We start from the raw sequence: 19937 nt of genomic DNA, 5'->3' as shown, positions 1-19937 counted from the left end.
TGGAGCTTACCTTCCAGTGTGTGTGTGTGTGTGTGTTGGGAGGAGGGGCGGGGAGGGCAGATAATATACAAGAAAAGTAAAACACGCACTGTGTTATGTTGTGATAGAGGCTAGGAAAAACATGGAAAGAGATTTCAAAGCTGGGGGGTTGTTCTGAAACTTTACGTCGGTCGCCCAGAGGAAAGCTCAGGGCAGATCCGTGAGGGAAAGGATTCAAGTCCGAGGAGCAGCAAGAACCAAAGACCTTGAGATGAGAACATGCGTGGGGTGTCTGAGCCCCCCCCCCCCCCCACACGGGGAGACCATGTATAGAAGCAGAGCACGGAAAGAGAAACTTGTGTCTTTGCTTCTCTCCGATAGCACCATATCATACAGCTCATTACACACAGTATTTATTGAGTAATGAATTTGGATTTTTCCACTTCAGAGGGGAAAAACAGCAGTGAGGAGAAGGGGCAAAGCCACATGACTTCACAGCTAAGCGGGGCTAAGTGCACGGTGGGGAAGAAAGCGGTTGGGGTGGGAAGAATAGAATAGAGTGGGTTTTGAGATGGAGTGGTTGACCAAGCAGTCGGAAACACAAGTTTGCTGCTTCGTGGAGCTCAGGGAAGAGAGAGATTTGGGAGGCGATACCGTTGGAGGCATGAGACTGATGAGGTCCTCCGGGGAGGATGGCCTTGGACCAGGGTCATGGTGTGGGAATGTAGAAAGAGGGATGGATTCGTTCTGTATGCAGGACCTTGATGGAGGAGACGTGGATGGTAAGGAAACACAGGAGTTGAGCCTGATTCTAGGGTTCTGTTGACCGGGGTGGTGCCACTGCTAAGGCTGGGAGGGCTCGATGGAGCCAAGGTCATGTGTGGGATGAAAGCGGACATCAGATAGAAAATACTGAGTAATTGCCAAATTGAAAAGAGGATCTGTATTTACATCTCAGAAGCTGAAGGTCTCAGAGTCACGTCAGCTAGTGAGCAGCCAAGATGACCTCCTCTAGGAGGCGGCACTCAGCGCAGCAGTAAAGCTCCAGCGTCGCCAGCAGGTGGCGCGCTCCGCGGGGCCATCTGATGAGCTTCTGAAGGCCCATCTGCTCAGATTACCTTGCTACCGCCCCGTTCAGCCTGAGCCCTGGCAGCGTTTTTGATGCTAACCACTGCTGCTTTTCATTTGGATCAGCCTGTCCCTTGCTAAGCAGGCCGTTCCTAAATGTTACAGGGCTCGTCGAAGGGGTGCCTGTTCCCATGTGTCCTCTTTCTGGCATCAGTGCGCGTCATGCTTTGATGCTGGTGCTGTCACCGGTAAGTAATGAGTCACAGGGAACAAGTGCCGCTGGCTGCTCACCAAGGTTGGGTATTAACTGGTAAGAAGAGGACGAGATGAAATTTGGGACAGAAGGAACGGGTGTGCCATCGTTAATGTGCTGTGCTTGCTTTTAGACCTATCAGGTGGCAGTTTCGCTAAGTCCAAACAATCAAAACTGGAAGAAGGCGATGCTCCGGAATCCCCCTCCTCGGTGACGGAAGAAACGGGCTTAGCAGGTGACATTAAGTGCCCGGCCAGCCATTCAAGCAAGAATGGGACAGATTTGTGAGCACTGAATGCTCCTGCACGCACTCCAAGGGGGTTACGGTTTGAAGATCACAGTGGCTTTTGCCTTTCAAAGACAAGTATTTTGTCCTTTCAAAGCATTTTGAAGCATTTTGTCCTTTCAAAGACAAGTAAATTGTTGCACAAATTAGAGATCAAAGGAAGTACTTCTAGCATGTTCTAGTCCTTCTAGCAGGTTGATGTCTGCCTCTTTACTCTTCTTGATGGCAATTTTCAGGGCCTAAAGCTCCTAAAATTATGGTCTCTGCTTTAGTTGGTAGCTATTAGCTCGGTTTTTGTGGTAGAGATATCCACTCTACCCCAGTGAAGGATGGCCTTCTGCGTAAGTGAGGCCACCATATTTCAAAACGAAAGACTCCAACAGAGCAAACTGGGAAGCCCAGAGATACTAGAGTTTGGTGGTTAGGTGCCTCTGGTCTTCCCAATTTGCTCTCTTGGAGCCTTGTGTTTTGGGTTCCAATCCTGGCACTGTTGGTGTGAGCTTGCACAAGTTACTGGATCAATATGGAGAACAAGCTTGCACAAGTTACTGGATCCCTCTGTTCAATATGGGGAACAACGGAGCCCATTTGACGTGGCTTTTGTGCGGCTGAAATGAGCTACAACCTGCCAGTCCCTTAATAGTGCCAGAGCCCTTGCGAGCCCTCCTAAAACTCGGGGCGCCCAGGAGCCATCATGCCAGTGTTGCCCCCATAGAAATGTCCCACCCATCACATCCTCTTTAAAACCTCTTACAACACCTCTCTCTGCCTGCTGCTTAGGCAGAGTTGCTCTGATTTAAAATTCCGGGAGAGTTTGGAGGAGGTGAGCACTTGAGTGAGGTTCGGTGGGAAGCGGCACGAAGTGCTCACGACGAGGACTATCGGACCAAGCTGGCCTTGTCGGCCAGAGTCGGCCAGGCTGCAGTCACGGCCAGGCCCCCGTGGGACTTCTGCGGCTCGTATCTGTGCTTCTTAGCTGCCCGTCCACCTCTGAGCAGCTGATAGACTGAGCACATCTACCTCGAGCACTGTGTTCGTTTTACCCGATGTTCTCTCTTTATTGTTCAGAAGGCATTTCCACTCCGTCCCCAGCAGTTGTGCCGGAGAACTCAGATGGTTCTGCTATTATCGCGACCCTCGAAACCTTCACTAGAGACCTGAGAAGAAAAACTGAGGTAATTTTCCACTAAAAATGAAAAGCTAGCTTGTTACAAGTTTAACAAGTTCCTATTATCCATCAGTGCCGTTGATCTCCTTCATGAGGATATCATGTGAACCCAGAGTGAGGGTTCTCTGCACTCTTTTGGGGAGGTACGTTTGCCTTAGCCATGGTCACTGATTTCAGTGCCTTTGTGAATTATGCCTTGTATTTATGAGACTGCTATTACCTGTGCATTTGCTACGGTGAGACCAGATGCACCTCTATGGAAATCAGACTCATGGTTTGGTTTCATTGGTAGTGTTCTCAGACAACTGAACTACCAGAAGCAATGATTCGGTCATAATGATAGATGGGAGGAGAGGGGAGTGGGGGACCATCTGGATGCGAGAGGCGTCTGGGATAAGGGCGGAGGTGGGCTTTGGGTAGATGGTCAGCTGAGTGGTGGCGTATGTTTGAGCGATGCGCATGTAGGCCATCCTGTAATCTTGTCTGCAGGATGAACTCTGGAAGAATTTCAGTTCCCTCCTTTGATGTCCTATTGTTCCTAAATCCCTAAAGAGTTATTTCTTTGCACATTTGGGAAGAATCTCTTACCCTGGCATACATTCATTTAACTAACATGGGAAGCCTCCACAGTCTTATATTTTCTTCGATACCAATGTAAGCTCACTTATAATGGCAATTTGTTCATAATATTCAATATACATTGTGACAGGAAGACTATAGGTTTTCCTATTTTAGCTTATTGTTCTTTATTGGCACTGAACCTGAGGTAATGCATAGACCGCGTGTAGCACGGTGTCTCATCACAGTCGTTTAGCAGTAACGTTTGCTATGCAACGTCTTTTCCACGCAACACCTGAACTGAATTTATGTAGTTATGGTTAACTCAAATGTGATCATTTTGCTGTTGTTGTTATGGTTTAGCTTAGGTACAAAGGGAGTCCGCTTGATTCAAAAAATGCAAAGCAAGCACCAGATTGCTTAATCCAACTTTTAAACCAGATACACCAATGCAGGTAAGTGTTGGGCTTCAGAACAAGTTTGTGAAAGTGGGATCGCTCACAAGCTTTTGTGTCATGACCACTGTGCTGGGGTCACGAGGAGCCGAAGCTTGAGTGCATGTGTGAGGTTTCCTCCCTCACCTAACCTTCCTAGGTTTCTCCTTCCTCCTTCGTAACATGACGGGTTAAAGCCTTCTTGAAGCCTCTTCATGGTCTCCCATTGTATGATCCTAAAACACTCTTTTCAAAAAATTTATAATCCGGTTGTGAAGACAGAGCAAGCACGGACATCTATGCAAAAATGCTGGATAAGTGCTATGTGTTAAATACATGCAGTGGAATATTATTCAGCCTTAAGGGATGAAATTCTGACACGTGCTACAATATGGATGAACCTCGAGGACATTATGCTCAGTGAAATAAGCCAGATCCAAAAGGACCAGTCTTACACAATTTCACTTGTAGGAGGTACCTAAAAGAGGCAAATTCATAGAGAAGGAAAGCAGAGTAGAGAATACCAGAGGGTGAGGGAGTGGGGAATGAATTCTTGTTTAATCGGAACGGAGTTTCTGTTGGGATGAGGGAAAAGTTCTAGAGATGGATGGTGGTGACAGTTGCACAACGTTGTGAATGCACTTACTGCCACTGAATTAGAAATGGCTAAAAGGGTAAATTTTATGTTACATATATGGCCACAATAAAAAGTGCTGTGCACTCATGCATACACACACACGCACACGCACACGTGTACAAACATATCTTGACCATGGAGCAAGAACAACAAAGGCATAAGATTTCAGAGAGATGTGAAGGTTAGGAAAGGTGAGTAGAGATGGGATTCTGTAGTGATTAGAGTTAATCCAGAGCCATTACAACGGAAGTGCTTCTGTAGTGAGGTTTTGGAAACAAAGGTTTGAATGGTATAAGGAAGCTATGTATAGAGATCGTTCCTTGTTGAAGAGAATGACCTGTGAATGAAGGAGAGGAGGAAAACAATGGCAGGTTGGTTTGCTTAACTGAAGGAGGATGTTTCTTAGGGCAGAAAACGTAATGTGAGTAGAAATTTATGATGTTTTTCAAACTTGCTTACATGCAATGTCATTTGGTTTTCAAAACGAGCCCATGAAGGACTTTGGACTTCTAGAACTCCCATTATCTTTTAGGGGTTATATATGTATGCATTTTTCATTCGGCAAATGCACGCTGAGTGGCACCAGGTGCCAGGTCCCGTGCTAAGTGCAGGAGAGCAGTGATGACAAGCTTTGGGAGCTTCTTGCCTTCATAGAACTTCCAGCCTAATGGAGAAGACAGACCATAAACAAGGGAAAAAAGCAGTTTATGGGGTCGTTAAAAGAGCAACTGTTGGAAACTTTAGAACTAACATGTGGGGAGAAACGAGTCTATTAGCCAATTTCAGCCTTCAGGACCAGCTTAAGGCAAGAGAAAGGGGAGAAAATGGAAGGTAAGAAGCGATGGGGAGCCATGATTGGTGGTCTAGTAGCTTCCAGGACAGCTCTGGCCTCCATGTCCTTTTCCCTGGAGTTATCTCTTCTTTGCTCTGTAATACTAGCTTTCTCCAGTCTTCTGTTGAAAGGCTAAATCAAAGTTTGCAGAACTAAGGGATGAAGATGGTCAGTGAGGGAAGAGGAGATGGGTGTTCTTTTTTTTTTTTTTTAAAGTTTATTTATTTTGAGCGCAGGGGTGGGAGGGGGGGGGGGGGGGAGGGGACAGAGAGAGAGTGTGCACAAGTTGGGGAGAGACAGAACACCCCAAGCAGGCTCTGCTCTGTGAGCCTGGAGCCTGATGTGGGGCTCGAACTCACAAATAGTGAGGTCATGACCTGAGCTGAAATCAAGAGTTGGACGCTCAGCCTACTGAGCCACCCGGGTGCCCTGAGTTATGTGTCTTAAAACAAATGTCTGGAGAAGAATAAGAAGTATCCTTGCAATAAGAGGATTGTCTTTTGTCCTATTCAAGCAGTCCCAATGAAATCTGGTGCTTTTTACTTTTATCAGACTGAATAAACTAGAGAAGTTTCACAGTTTGGTCCTTCAAGAGCTGAGCAATCTTGAGAAGGATATCCAGGCTCTGAAACACCTTGAGGAGGATGCCCTGGTAAGTCCTTTTCTTGAATATCCTCTGTGACTTACGAGGATCTGTTCCAGAGTAGAATAACTGCCAAATACTTAAAACTTTTGTTCAATTCTAGGAATTTTGGGGGAAACAGTCTGATGCCCTGAAGTCATTCTGTGATCTGCAAGTGCTGAGGTATTTTTTTTCAAAGCATTCCTTCTAGAAGTATCTTAGTTGAAGAATGATGGTAGTGCGCTGGCTGTAGGATGGGTGATCGACGTGGGTGAAACTGCACGGAAGCAGCTGTGTTCCTGCATCCTTTCAAACCAACTACTTTTGTGGCACTCGCTGAGCAGAGAGTGTGGCTCAGGGCATTCTAGAAATGTCAATTTTGAAAAGCATAAGCAGGATCATACAAATGTCAGTGTTTTTGATCCAGTTTGTTTTCTTTTAAGCAATAATTTTAAAAAATTGAGTCCATCCTGAGAAAAGCACTTAGATATATAGTGAATTGTGGTATGGTAGAATATATTCTCTCTATATATATTCTTTGGGAAGTATGGAGATTTTAACAGTATTTGTTCTTGGGGTCCCTGGGTGGCTTAGTCGGTTAAGCATTTGACTTCAGCTCAGGTCATGATCGCAGGGCTCATGAGTTCGAGCCCCACGTCGGGCTCTGTACTGACAGCTCAGAGCCCGGAGCCTGCTTCAGATTCTGTGTCTCCCTCTCTTTCTAGCCCCTCCCCCACTCACACTCTGTCTCTGCCTGCTCTCTCTCAAAAATAAACATCAAAAAAATTTTAAAAACCAGTATTTGTTCTTCCAGTCCATGAGCATCGAATATCTCTTTGTGTCTCTTCAATTTCTTTCATCAATATTTTCTAGTTTTCAGAGGACAGATCTGTCACCTCTTTGGTTAAGCTTATTCCTAGGTACTTTATTATTTTAGGTGCAATTGTAAATGAGATTGTTTTCTTAACTTCTCTTTCTGCTGCTTCATTATTGGTGTATAGAAATGCAACAGATTTCTGAACATTGATTTCGCATCCTGCAACTTTACTGAATACGTTTACCTAATAGTTTTTTGGTGGCGTCTTTAGGGTTTTCTGTATATAGTATCACGTCATCTGCAAACAGTAAGAGTTTAACTTCTTCTTTACCAATTTGGATGCCTTTTATTACTTTCTCTTGTCTGATTGCTGTGGCTAGGACATCCAGTACTATGTTAAATAACAGTGGTAAGAGTGGACATCCTTGTCTTGTTCCTGAGTTTTGTATAAACCTTGTTCCGAGGTTTTGTATAAACCTACTTTATTGAGGGGCTTTATCGTGAATGGATGTTGTGCTTTGTCAAATGCTTTTTCTGCATCTATTGAAATGATCATATGGTTCTTATCCTTTCTCTTATTGATGTGATGTATCACATTGACTGGTTTGCAAATATTGAACCATCTGTGTATCCCAGGAATAAATCTCATTCAGTCATGAGGAATGCTTTTTTTTTAACATATTGCTGGATTATGTTTGCTAATTTTGTTGAGGATTTTTGCATCTGTGCTCATCAGAGATATTAGCCTGTAGTTTTCATTTTTTTGTGGGTCTTTATCTGGTTTTGAATTGGGGGGATGCACAAGTATATGGTCAATTAATCTTTGACAAAGCAGGAAAGAATATACAAGGGGAAAAAGACATTCTATTCAACACTTACATGCAAAATAATGAAGCTGGACCATTTTCTTACACCATACACAAAAACAAACAAAAAATGGAGTAAGGACCTAAATATGAGATCTGAAACCATAAAAATCCTAGGAGAAAGCACAAGCAGTAATTTCTGACATTACCCATAACAACATCTGTAGATATGTCTCCTGAAACAAGGGAAACAAAAGCAGAAATAAACTATTGGGACTACAGCAAAATTAAAAGCTTCTGCACAGTGAAGGTAACAGCCAATAAAACTAAAAGACAACCTACTGAATAGTGGAAGATATTTGAAAATGACATATCTGATAAAGGGTTAGGATCCAAAAAATATAAAGAATGTATACAGCTCAACACCCCAAACCGAAGAATCCAGTTTAAAAATGTGCAGAAGACATGAACATTCTTCCAAAGAAAACATCCAGATGGCCAACAGACACACGAAAAGATGCTCAACATCACTCATCATGGCTGTGCAAATCAAAACTACAATGAGATATCACCTCATACCTGTCAGAATGACTAAAATAAAAAACACAACAACAAAAATTGATGAGACTGTGGAGAAATAAGAACCCTCGTGTACTTTTGGTGGGAATGCAAACTGGTGCAGCTACTGTGGAAGACAGTAAGGAGGTTCGACCAAAAATTAAAAATAAAACTACCCCATGATCCACTAGTTGGATTACTGGGTATTTACCCCCAAAATAAAAACACGAATTCAAAGGTATACACACACCCCTACGTGTATTGTGACATTATTTATAATAGCTACTTTATGGAAGCGACCTTAATAAAAAAAATGAAATCTTGCCATTTACAATAACATGGATAGATCTAGAGTATACTGCTAAGCAAAATATAAGGCAGAGAAAAACAAATACCATATGATTTCACTCATGTGGGATTTGAGAAACAGAACAAAGGGAAAAAATAAAAGACAAACCAAAAAACAAACAGAACAAACAGATGGTTATGGGAGGGGGGCGTGGGTGGGGGGATGGGCAAAATAGGTGAAGGGGATTAAGAACACACTTGATGAGTGCTGAGTAATATATGGAATTGTTGAATCACTACATTGTACACCTGAAATGAATATAACACTGTGTGTGAAAAGAGCCCCAACAAACATAAGTCCAGGACCATATGGATTTACAGGTGAGTTCCAACAACATTAAAAAAAAAAATTAATACCATTCTTAAATTATTCCAGAAAATAGAAGAGAAAGAAAAGCTTCCAAATACATTCTACAAGGCCAGCATTATTGTGATACCAAAATAAGGCAAAGATATTACAAAAACAAGAAAACTATAGGCCAATATTCCTGATCAACATAGATGCGAAAATCCTCAGGAAAATATTAGTTAACTGCATTCAACCATACATTAAAAGGATCATTCTCCAAGATCAAGTGGGATTTATTCTACGGACTCAAGGATGATTCCATATCACAAATTAATCCACATGATACGCTGTATTAATAAAATGAAGGATAACAATCATATCATCTCAATAGATATAGTAAAAGCATTTGACAAAGTTCTAATTCTGTTACTGATGAAAACTTCCAATGAGATGGGTTTAGAGGAACCTACTTCAACGTAATAAAGGCCATATATGTCAAACCCACATCTAACATCATGCTCAATGGTAAAAAATGGAAAACTTTTTCTCTAAGATCAGGAACAAGATAAGGTTGTCCCCACTCACCACTTTTATTCAGCATAGTAATGAAAGTCTTACACAGCAATAGGAGAAGAAAAAGAAAAGTCACCACATTGGGGAGGAAAAAGTAGAACTGTCACTATTTGTAGATGACATGATACTATATCCAGAAAATCCTAAAGATCCCATCAAAAAACTATTAGAACCTATAAATACAATAAAGTCACAGAATATAAAATTAATATACAGAAATCTGTTACATATATTTACACTAATAATGAAGCAGCAGAAAGAGAAAGTAAGAAAACAATCTCATTTACAATTGCATCACCAAGAATAAGATACCTAAGAATAAAAACCAAAGAAGTGGAAAAAAGACCTGTACTCTGAAAACTATAAAATCTTGATGAAAAAAATTGAAGAGGACACAAATGGAACTATATACATACTTATGGACTGGAAGAATTAGCATTTGTAAAATGTCCATACTACCCCAACCTACAGATTCAACATAATCCCTATCAAAATACAAACAGCATTTTTCACAGAACTAGAACAAATAATCCTAAAATATATCCAGAAGTACAAGAGACCCTGAATAGTCAAAGCAATCTTAAGAAAGAAGAACAAAGGTGGAGGTGTCACAATCCTAGTGTCAAACTATATTACAAAGCTATGGTATTCAAAACAGTATGGTACTGGCACAAATATAGACCCATAGATCAATCCATGCTTATATGGTCAATTAATATATGACAAAAAAGACAAGAATATACACTAGGGAAAAGACCATCTTTTCAATAAGTGGTGCTGGAAAAACTGGACCACATTCTTTTTTTTTTTTTAAATATTTTGTTTTTAAGTAATCTATTTTTTTTTAACGTTTATTTATTTTTTGAGACAGAGACAGAGCATGAACGGGGGAGGGTCACAGAGAGAAGGAGACACAGAATCTGAAACAGGCTCCAGGCTCTGAGCTGTCAGCACAGAGCCCGATGCGGGGCTCGAACCCACGGACCGTGAGATCGTGACCTGAGCTGAAGTCGGATGCTTAACCGACTGAGCCACCCAGGCACCCCTGGACCACATTCTTACACCATGCATATGAATAAACCCAAAATGGATTAATGCATTGTGAGACCTGAAACCATACGACTCTTGAAACAACACATAGGCGGTAATCTCTTTGACACAACCCTGTGTCTCCTCAGGTGAGGGAAACAAAAGCAAAACTAAACTATTGAGACTACATCAAAATAGAAAGGTTTTGCACAGCAAAAGAAACCATCAACATAATGTAAGGCAACCTACTGAATGGGAGAAGATATTGGCAAATGATATATCTGTTAAGGGGTTAATATCCAAAATATAATGAAGGGCGTAGATAGCTCCATACCAAAAAGCCAAATGTTCCAATTAAAAGATAGGCAGAGGACCCGAATAGAAATTTCTTCTAAGAAGACGTACAGATGGCCAACAGAGAGATAAAAAGATACTCAACATCACTAATCATTAGAGAAATGCAATTCTAAATCACCATGAGTTATCACCTTCTACCTGTCAAAATGGCTGGTATCAAAAAAGCAAGAAATGACAGATGTTGGTCAGGATGAGAAAAAAAGGAACCCTTGTTGGTAGGAATGTAAACTGATGCAGTCACTGTGGGAAACAGTTTGGAGCTTTCTCAACAAAATTTAAAATGGAAATATATGATCCAGAAATTCTGCGACGGGGTATTTAATGAAAACAAAACCACAAGTTCAAAAGGATACATGCGCCCCTATTATTTACAGTAGCCAAGATCCGGAAGCAGCCTAGATGTCCATCAACAGACGGATGGGTAAAGATGTGGGGCGTATGTGTGTATATACATATACACGCACAACAGATTGTTACTCGGCCATAAAGACCATGAACTCTCCCATGTATGAAAACACGGAGGGACCTAGGGGGTATTCTAAGTGAAATAAGCCAGACAGAGAAAGACAAATACCATATTTCACTTGTATGTGGAATCTAAAAAACAAATCAAAAAACTCCTAAGTCCAGAGAACAAGCTGGTGGCTGTCAGAGGTATGGGGGTAGGTAGGGGTACGGGGGAGCGGTCAAAATATGTGAAGGGGAGTGGGAGACACCTGCTTCCAGTTATGGAAGGAATAAGTCATGGGGATGAAAGGTACAACAGGAAATACAGTCTGTGGTATTTTAGAAGCATCGTATGGTGACAGATGGTAGCCGCACCATGGTGAGCATAGCAAAATCTACAGCGTTGTTAAAGCCACTGTGTTGTATACACCTGTAACTGATGTTACATTGCGTATCAATTATACCTTAAAAATGTGAAAGAAAAACATTAAAAAAATAGAATTTGACATAAATAACTCAGGATAATACATAATATCCAATAATATTTTTTATGTTAAATTAACATGTATGTATATTTATTATACATTATGTTCATGAGGGTTTGTTGTTGTTGTCGTTTTTTAGTGGTTTTTGTTTTACTGGTATGGGTTTATCCTGGGTTCACTCTCCAAAAGGCTTGTCATGATATATGTAGCTCACAATTCAAATGATAATGAGTCTTTTTCACTCATGGCTGAACGTATTCAAAAGACTGGTTTGTAAAAATATAATGACCGGGGCTTCTGGGTGGCTCAGTTGGTTGGGCGTCCGACTTCAGCTCAGGACATGATTTCACACTCTGTGGGTTCGAGCCCCGCATCAGGCTCTGTGCTGACAGCTCAGAGCCTGGAGCCTGCTTGGGATTCTGTGTCTCCCTCTCTCTCTGACCCTCCCCCGTTCATGCTCTGTCTCTCTCTCTCTCAAAAATAAATAAACATTAAAAAAAATTAAAAAAATACAATGACTAATGAAAAAAATAACAAACTTTACATATTGATATGAGTAATATATTTTTATGAAAAATAACCAGATTTTTCAAGACAAACGTGAGAAGAATAGCACTGGGTTGTGTTTGCAAATTTCTTTAATATCAGGCTTCACCGAAGATAGCTGTATTCTCGTATCTGCTTCTCAGTTCAGTCTGCTGTGATATCACATATCTTGTAGCCTCTGGAAGACACTGTATATTTGTGCGAGAAAGAATGAAAAAAAGCAAATGATGTCTTACTATTACTTACCATTATTACCGAAGTAGTTTTGGACTCAAGGAACCTTTGGAAGCTTAGGGGTCTCCGACTTAAGGGGTCCCTTAGCGGGTCCCAAAGGTTCACACTTTGAGAACTGCTGATATAAACCAACACTAGATTAAGAAGCAGAGAAGATTATACCTCCTAGATTTCTGAAACCTGGAGAATTCACTTATTTTGATTAAACCTCAGCTTTTAGACAACTGTCTTTTCAGTTCATACAGATTACATTGTAGGAATAGTTACTATTTGCTTTCACCTCCCTTGACAATAGGCCCTTTGTATGACTTTAGAATACTCAAAAAAAAAAAAAAAATCCCTCCAAAATACACATCTCCCAGGGTTTTGCCTTTGCTCTCCGCTCTTCCAGTCACCTAAGGAAACCACCCCGTGGCTTGTAGAGGAGAGATGATAATGATGCTCTTAGCTCATGCTGGGTGCTTACTGGGCAGGCACCAGGCTTGGACTTGGTCCAGATCCAGTATCTGGATCTGATTGGTACCCAGGGGCTGCCCTCTTGGCATGTTTGTGCATCAGTGATGGTTTTTACATATTTTGCTAGGGAAAGGAGACCGTTCCTTTCACTAGACTAGATTATTTCAGACTAGATTATTTCAGCCCCTAGCGCAGTGCTACAAGGAAGTAGGGATTAATACTTTGAATGGTTGTCATGAGATCCCTCTACCTATGTTTTGGGCTAGTGGTGTTGACAGATGCAGTGCATGAAATAGTATCAAGTGAAAATATCAATTACTTAGAATGGTATTCTGGATTGACCATTGATTCTCCTCAGCTGACATCCAGGAATGTAACGATCTATGAAATAACCTTATGATGTATGTATGTACATTTGTGTATAGTCTTAAATTGGCTAAATATAATGAGATGGATCCGTTTTTTTCCAGGCTCAATCCAGATCAGTCTTCATGAGGAAAGCCAAAGTCCTGTGTGACGACTGCATTCCTGGGGTAGGTGCAAAGGATTGCTTGGATGGAATTGGAATGGGGGAAAGATGTTCTAACGCTCTGGGCTCCAGGAAGCTTTCTCCTCTTTCCTAATATTTTCCATGCTAGAAATGATCCTTTTGGATCTGGTCTTTCATTGAACAAATATTTATAATTGAGTGCTTGCTCTGCATCGGGCAACAGGCTAAACATGGACCTACAATTCCATGGCAGGAACACACAGATATGTTCCTGCCCCCATTACAAATAAATTCCTTGAGGAAAGACAGAAAGAGACAAGTGAGCGAATAAACTAAGCACAAGTTTACAAAGTGCTTTTGAGGGATACAAGTGCTGTGGCTGAGAGCAAGGGTGTGCAGTTTCAGATAGGATGGTCATCAAAGATCTCTGTGGGGAAGTGACGTTTAAGATAGGGTTTCAAGAATAGGAAGGAACCAGGGGAGCCTGGGTGGCTCAGTCGGTTAAGCATCCCACTTCAGCTCCGGTCATGTTCTCACGGTTTGTGGGTTCAAGCCTCGTGTCAGGCTCTGTGCTGACAGCTCAGAACCTGGAGCCTGCTTCAGATTCTGTGTCTCCCTCTTTCTCTGACCCTTCCCCATTCATGCTCTGTCTCTCCCTCAAAACTAACATAAAAAAAAAAAAAAAAGAAAAGAATAGGAAGGAACCAGACTTAGGAACAGTTTAAGGCAACAGGATTGGGTAGGGGAGAACATGACATATTTGAAAAACTGAAAGTTCTTAGCTCAGAGTGGTGTTTGAGGGGACAGTTACTTGAAAGGAAGCTGGGAGCATGACTGAGTCTCATTGAGGTCAGGGCCTCACTGAACAGGCTGAGGAGCTTGAATTTCATACTACAGGTGAAGGGAAATATGGGTGGGTTCGAGCAAAGGCATTGGGGGTGAGGGTACTGTGATCTGATTTATATTTTAAGAATCCCATCCTCGCTGCCTTGTTAAGAATTGACTGGGGAAGTGAGAATAGAGGAGAGGAGCTGAGCTGGATGGAGGGGCTTTGGAGACGGTGAGAAATGGGGAGACACAAGGTACCTTTTGGGGCCACGGTTTATAAATCACTGATAGATGGAAGTGATGCATAAAGTAAGGATGACTCCTGGGATTCTGTTTTCTAGCAGTTGGATGGATGGCGTTGCCGGTTAGGGAGATGGGGGAGACCTGGGGTGGAAGGAACGTGTGGGTCAAGCAGGAACTAGAGTTTATTTGTTCATGTGTTAACTGGTTTTGATGAGGACTTGGAATCATGGGCAATTTTCCAGGAAACTACAATTTAACAAAATGGACTCCTGCAGGGATGGGAACTATTCATAGAAGAAGTGGAGAGTCAATGGTTCAGATTGTGCACGAAGTTCTTCTATCGGGAAAGGATAACTTCGGTGCTGTTGACTAAATGGTACTAAAGGGTAACGTTAGTACTGTTCCAGCACACAGAAGAATAAAAATTACCCAATTTTTAAATGGACCTTGTGTGACAGTGCTGAAATCCAACAAGAATTACACAGAGAACCATAGAACAAATCTCCCTCAAAATAATTAAGGCAAAATTCTAAGCAAAATATCGGCAAACACCATTTAGCACCTTATGAAAGGAATAATGTGTCATGATCAAGGGAGATTTATTCCAGCAATACAAAGATGGTGTGATATTAGGGAATCTGTCAATACATTGATTGCTGATAGACCTAGGGAGAAAAATCATTGTGATTCTCTTCCATAGATTTCAAAAGGTGTTTGAAAAAAGTCTACATCTGTGTCTGAATTTGTGTAAGCCCACATAAAATAGTAGTAATGAGATACTCTGTAGTATGATAAATCAGTCCAGAAGCCAGTATCATGCCTAATGGAGAAACTCTAAATGCATTGTTACTAATTTCAGGACCAATAGATGGGGAGACTCAGTAACATAAAGATGTCCGTTCTCACAAGGTGGAGAGCAGAGAGTGCAAACTCTGTCCTGATTCTTCTAAGAGCACTAATCCACTTGTGAGGGCTCATCTCCTGACCTCATTTCATCCTGATTACCTCCCCGAGGCTCTGCTTCCTAACATCATCACGTGGCGGGGATGGGGGGAATTTCAGCAATTGAATGGAGTGGGGGTGATACAGACATTCCGTCCATAAATCGTGTCAAGGGATTGACAGTTTCAGTGGGATCAAAAGTTAGGACAGTGAGGGAAGGAGAGCAGGTGGCTGGGAAAGGCCCGAAAAATGCAGTTAGAAAACAGGATGTTATGAATCAGGATTTCTGTAATGATAACATCCGAGAGAGTGTAGCTATGGTGAAATGGAAGAAAATCCTATACGAGGTGAGGAAGTGAAAGAACTGAGAAGCCGGAGAGTGAAGGTGGGTCCCTCATGACGGAGTTTCAGTAACTACTAAGGCTTGACAGGAAGCAGGGCCAAGTGAACAGAGGGGCCAAGATGATGGGTGACGGATGATAATTTAGATGGTTGGCATAAGCAACAGAGAAGTGTCTGCAGGAGAACAATTCCTATATTTGGCATTTTGGAGCAAGGAGAATACCTGTTTCTCTGCCTGGCCAGGAAGTAATGGGATAACAGAGTTAAAAAGAACAACAGCAACGACAAAAACTTTTAATTGAGAGAGGGTGTTGGGGAAGGTGGCACCCTCAGAAGTCAACCGCATTTTAGTGAGAAGGAGAAGGGAGGGAGACATTTTCTTTCAAGAAGAAGCCGAGGATATTGGGAAGGCCGAGGATTGGAGACAGGATGGGATGGATTTGGAGAGATTTTTCAAGGAAGAAGTTTATAGAAGTATTACTATGAGCCCTAATGCTTCTCTAGATGGCCCAGCAGCTCGTGGGGCTACCACCCTGTGAGCTTTCTGGAAGTATTGTGAGGCCCACGGAGTAAACAAATACGGAATGTGTTGAACAACTACGAACTATCCTGTTCTTGGATGCAGTCGCTTTAATTTTTTTTTTTCAACGTTTTTTATTTATTTTTGGGACAGAGAGAGACAGAGCATGAACGGGGGAGGGGCAGAGAGAGAGGGAGACACAGAATCGGAAACAGGCTCCAGGCTCCGAGCCATCAGCCCAGAGCCTGACGCGGGGCTCGAACTCACGGACCGCGAGATCGTGACCTGGCTGAAGTCGGACGCTTAACCGACTGCGCCACCCAGGCGCCCCGGATGCAGTCGCTTTAAAGATAGCAACCCTCTCACCCGGTTGGGTTCTTTGAATACTGTTTGCTTCTTTCCCACAGCATTTAATAATGGGGCTTTTTATACGGTTATCGACTTGAAAATTTCAATTTAGAGGTCTAAGGTAGATTCCCTAAGTAGACCATATAATGAAAATATATTCATTAAGAATGTAATTCCATATATCTTAGAGTATAGTAGTTATCAAAAAAAAAAAAAGTTGATTTTTAAGAACTCCTTTGGGATCCAAAGTTGTGCTCTGTGATGTTTGACCTGGCAATCCCACTTCTAGAGAACTCTCTTAAAGATTAAATTGGACTGCGCAAGGAAATGTAGAGTAGTATGTATAACAGTTCTGATAAGGAGCTGTTGGAAAGTGCCTGAATGCCTAGCTGGAGCTTGGTTAAATAGATCGATACACTTACATGATATGTCGCGTTGCCATTGAAAAGAATTAGATTAGATTAATTGATTCGGGAAGACACTTGATCGTGAGTAAAAAGTTAAAAGCCTCTTGAAAAGCATTGCATATCACGTGATCCCATTTGGTTTTTTTAGTTTTATTTTTTTAAAGTTTATTTATTTATTTTGAAATAGAGAAAAAAAATCCCAAGCAGGCTCTGTGCTGTCAGCACAAAGCCCCACGTGGGGCTCCACCTCCTGAACTGTGAGATCATGACCTAAGCCAAAATCAAGAGTCGGATGCTCAACTGACTGAGCCACCCAGGCGCCCCAGATCCCACTTGTTTTAAATGTTCAATGAGGGTGTATTATGTCCATTCACTCCACAAACTGCTGCATCTATTAGGTGCCAAGTATTGTCTTCACTGCTGGGGTTAGAATGATACCCAAGAGGTCCTTGACCGTCTAGAGGGTACATTTTAGTAGGATAGACAGAGAGTGAAGAGTAAATAGATAAAAATTCGTGACAGTGGTAAGAAGAAAAAAAGTGTGGTGAAAGAGACTGATTCGGTGTGGAAAGAGAAAGCTGAGCATAAGACTGGCTGAATTGACTTAGGGACTGAGCATAGAGAGAAGGGCCAGCATAGAGAGAAGTTCTTGGGCTGCTCCAGGGAGATGAAGCGAGAAGAAGAGAAGAACCAGTTGACCAATGAGATAACAAGGAGGATGGTGTGACAAGAGAGTTTGCGCAACGTACGTGCATGTATACACAGTGAGAGGTCTAGATTCTAGAAGATATGCACCAAAACTGGGGTATTTCTGTGTAGTGACATTTTAGGTGAATCTAGACTACTTCTGTATTTTTAGAATTTAGTCCCGGATACGAATTACTTTTGTGGAATAAACTCAGACAGCATAACATTTATAAAGAGTTATTTTTCCCCCTTTCCTTAACCCTCCTTCTTACCTGTGATCTAGAAGTAACCACCTCTTTATAGTTTGGTATATGTTCTTTCAGACACTTTGTCAATACTTATAGAAGAATGTATACAAATGTCTGTATAAGTATACATGTGTATGTCTTTAAGTAACATAAATGTTATACTAAATATTATGTGTATTTTTGTTCTCTGAGCAATAAAAGGATCCTTTTCCAAGTCCAGAATTATTTTTTAATAACTATAAAATATTCTAGGTTGTGGACCTGCTACAACTTATACATTTGATTCCCTATTGATGCACATCCAGCTTATTTTAAATTATTATTACAAATAATTTTGTAGTGATCATCCTTTTACCTATATCTTGAATCACTTGACCTATATCTTGAATCACTTGAATTATCAGGAAAAAATTTGGGAAGGCCCCCCAAAATTTAGAGAAACAAAAATAACAAATCTTCACATCAAAATAGCACTAAAAGAGGATGTAGGAAAAAGACAAATCTGGGCTAAGAATATTAGCCTAATTCCTAGCTCTACTGGAGAACTGGATCAAATGTGAATTAAATGTACATGTTACAGTTGGTCACATGTAACAGGAATCAGGCTGCAGCAGCTACACCAAACAGGGGTTTTATTTTTTCCCTGTAAGCGGCAGCCCAGAGGGAGGGAGGTTATCCAGGGCCGGTGATGCGGTAACAGTAAGCAGCCATCAGAGACCCAGGTCCCTTTAGTTTCCTGCTCAGCCATCCTTCATATGGCTTTGGGCTCGATAGAGTGTCCACTCTACTTCTGGGTATCTCTTCTACACTCCAGGTAGGAAGGACGAGAATAGGTGAAATGTGAAAGGTCAAAGACGTGTGCCAGGAAAATCTACCTTCCCCTTCCGTTTTTTTCTAAATTAAGAAAACTGTTTTCATGGAAGCCCAAACCAACAGAAGTTTGTCTCCATCTTACTGACTGGGTCAGTAGCCCACCCTGGTTGAAAGGGAGTTGGGGGAGAATTTAACTGCTACTGTCTTCCTAACAAGTGGGGTTCTGTAAATAAGGAAGAAAGGGAGAACAGATGTTGGGTAGGTATCTAGTACTGTCTCTCATGCCCAAGTCAAATTACCTGAGCTGAACACAGAAAAAAGAGAAATAACTTAAATCACACAGGTGATTCTGTCTGCCATTCTTTGCAGATGAGCCTGCGCCTAGGACGCTTTAGGACGGGAAAATCAGTTCCCTCCTTGATATCAGCTCTTACCTACATCTTGTTTTATGAGCATCACGTTGGGCTCCGTCCCAATCCGTGTATTAACAAACATGCATTTTGCACACAGCACGGCCCCGAAAGCCAGCCCAGCCTTTGGTATTCCACCCAAGAAATACTGGTCTTTTCTTCAATACGGGAGGAAAAAAATAACCTGCTGTGCTGGACTGTTGAGAGATGGCGGGCACATCCTCGAAGCGTCACACGTTTGAGACATTTTTGCAGGGTGATTTTGACTCCGGCCAGTTCTCCCGCAATGAACTGACTTTAGCTTCCAGTGGCCGTGGAAGACAGAACTTCACTGGATATCTGAGTTAGGGACGTAGCTGATAAAACAGAGTGACATTCATGTTGGCTCACCGAGTTCTGAGGGACCAAGAGCTGGGTAGTTCAGGCTCAACTAATTGCTGTTCTTTCTTTTTTTTTTTTTTTTTTTTCCCACCAGTCTGAGCCACCTGAAGATGACAAAGCTGGCTTGGGTCACACAGCGGTGGCCCTGGCTTCTTCATTTTGCTCTGCTCCAAATGGCATCCCTGAGAACTGCAGAGTTGGAAATAGGACAGGATATGTTGGTAGTTTGTAGTTGTGTTATTGTCCAGTTGTCATAAATGTTAGCGTTCTGTATCAAAATTTGGTCAGAAAATAGGAAGCTCAGGATGTTTACTAACTTGGGGTGTTGCTTTTTTTTTTTTTTAATGATTTTAAAGTAAAATCAGTCTTTTATTTGAGGTGTCCTTGAGTTTTGGGGGGGAAATCTTAGCATCTGTATACCTGCTGTTTGGTCTGTCTCGTAGAGGGAAAATTTAATTTGTGATGCAAATAGCTCAGATGAAAACAGTGTTGTATT

The 19937-nt window shown here is 41.8% G+C and overlaps 1 protein-coding gene across 1 annotated transcript in view; it reads left to right on the top strand.

Annotated features, from left to right (window-relative positions):
* The window catches only part of SYCP2L (synaptonemal complex protein 2 like), a 112265-nt gene extending 92538 nt beyond the window's left edge, over window positions 1-19727 (top strand). The window contains exons 26-31 of the mRNA XM_049655048.1: window positions 1434-1535; window positions 2655-2761; window positions 3676-3767; window positions 5768-5867; window positions 13253-13315; window positions 19536-19727. Of these exons, the coding sequence (XP_049511005.1) occupies window positions 1434-1535; window positions 2655-2761; window positions 3676-3767; window positions 5768-5867; window positions 13253-13315; window positions 19536-19673 (602 nt within the window). The 3' untranslated portion in view covers window positions 19674-19727. The remainder of the gene's footprint in view (window positions 1-1433; window positions 1536-2654; window positions 2762-3675; window positions 3768-5767; window positions 5868-13252; window positions 13316-19535) is intronic.
* The last annotated feature ends 210 nt before the right edge of the window (window positions 19728-19937 follow it).

This window comes from Panthera uncia (genome assembly GCF_023721935.1).
Source record: "Panthera uncia isolate 11264 chromosome B2 unlocalized genomic scaffold, Puncia_PCG_1.0 HiC_scaffold_25, whole genome shotgun sequence".
Taxonomy (NCBI): Eukaryota; Metazoa; Chordata; class Mammalia; order Carnivora; family Felidae; genus Panthera; species Panthera uncia.
The sequence above is the reverse complement of the archived record's forward strand: the minus strand, read 5'-3'. Positions and strand labels throughout refer to the sequence as shown.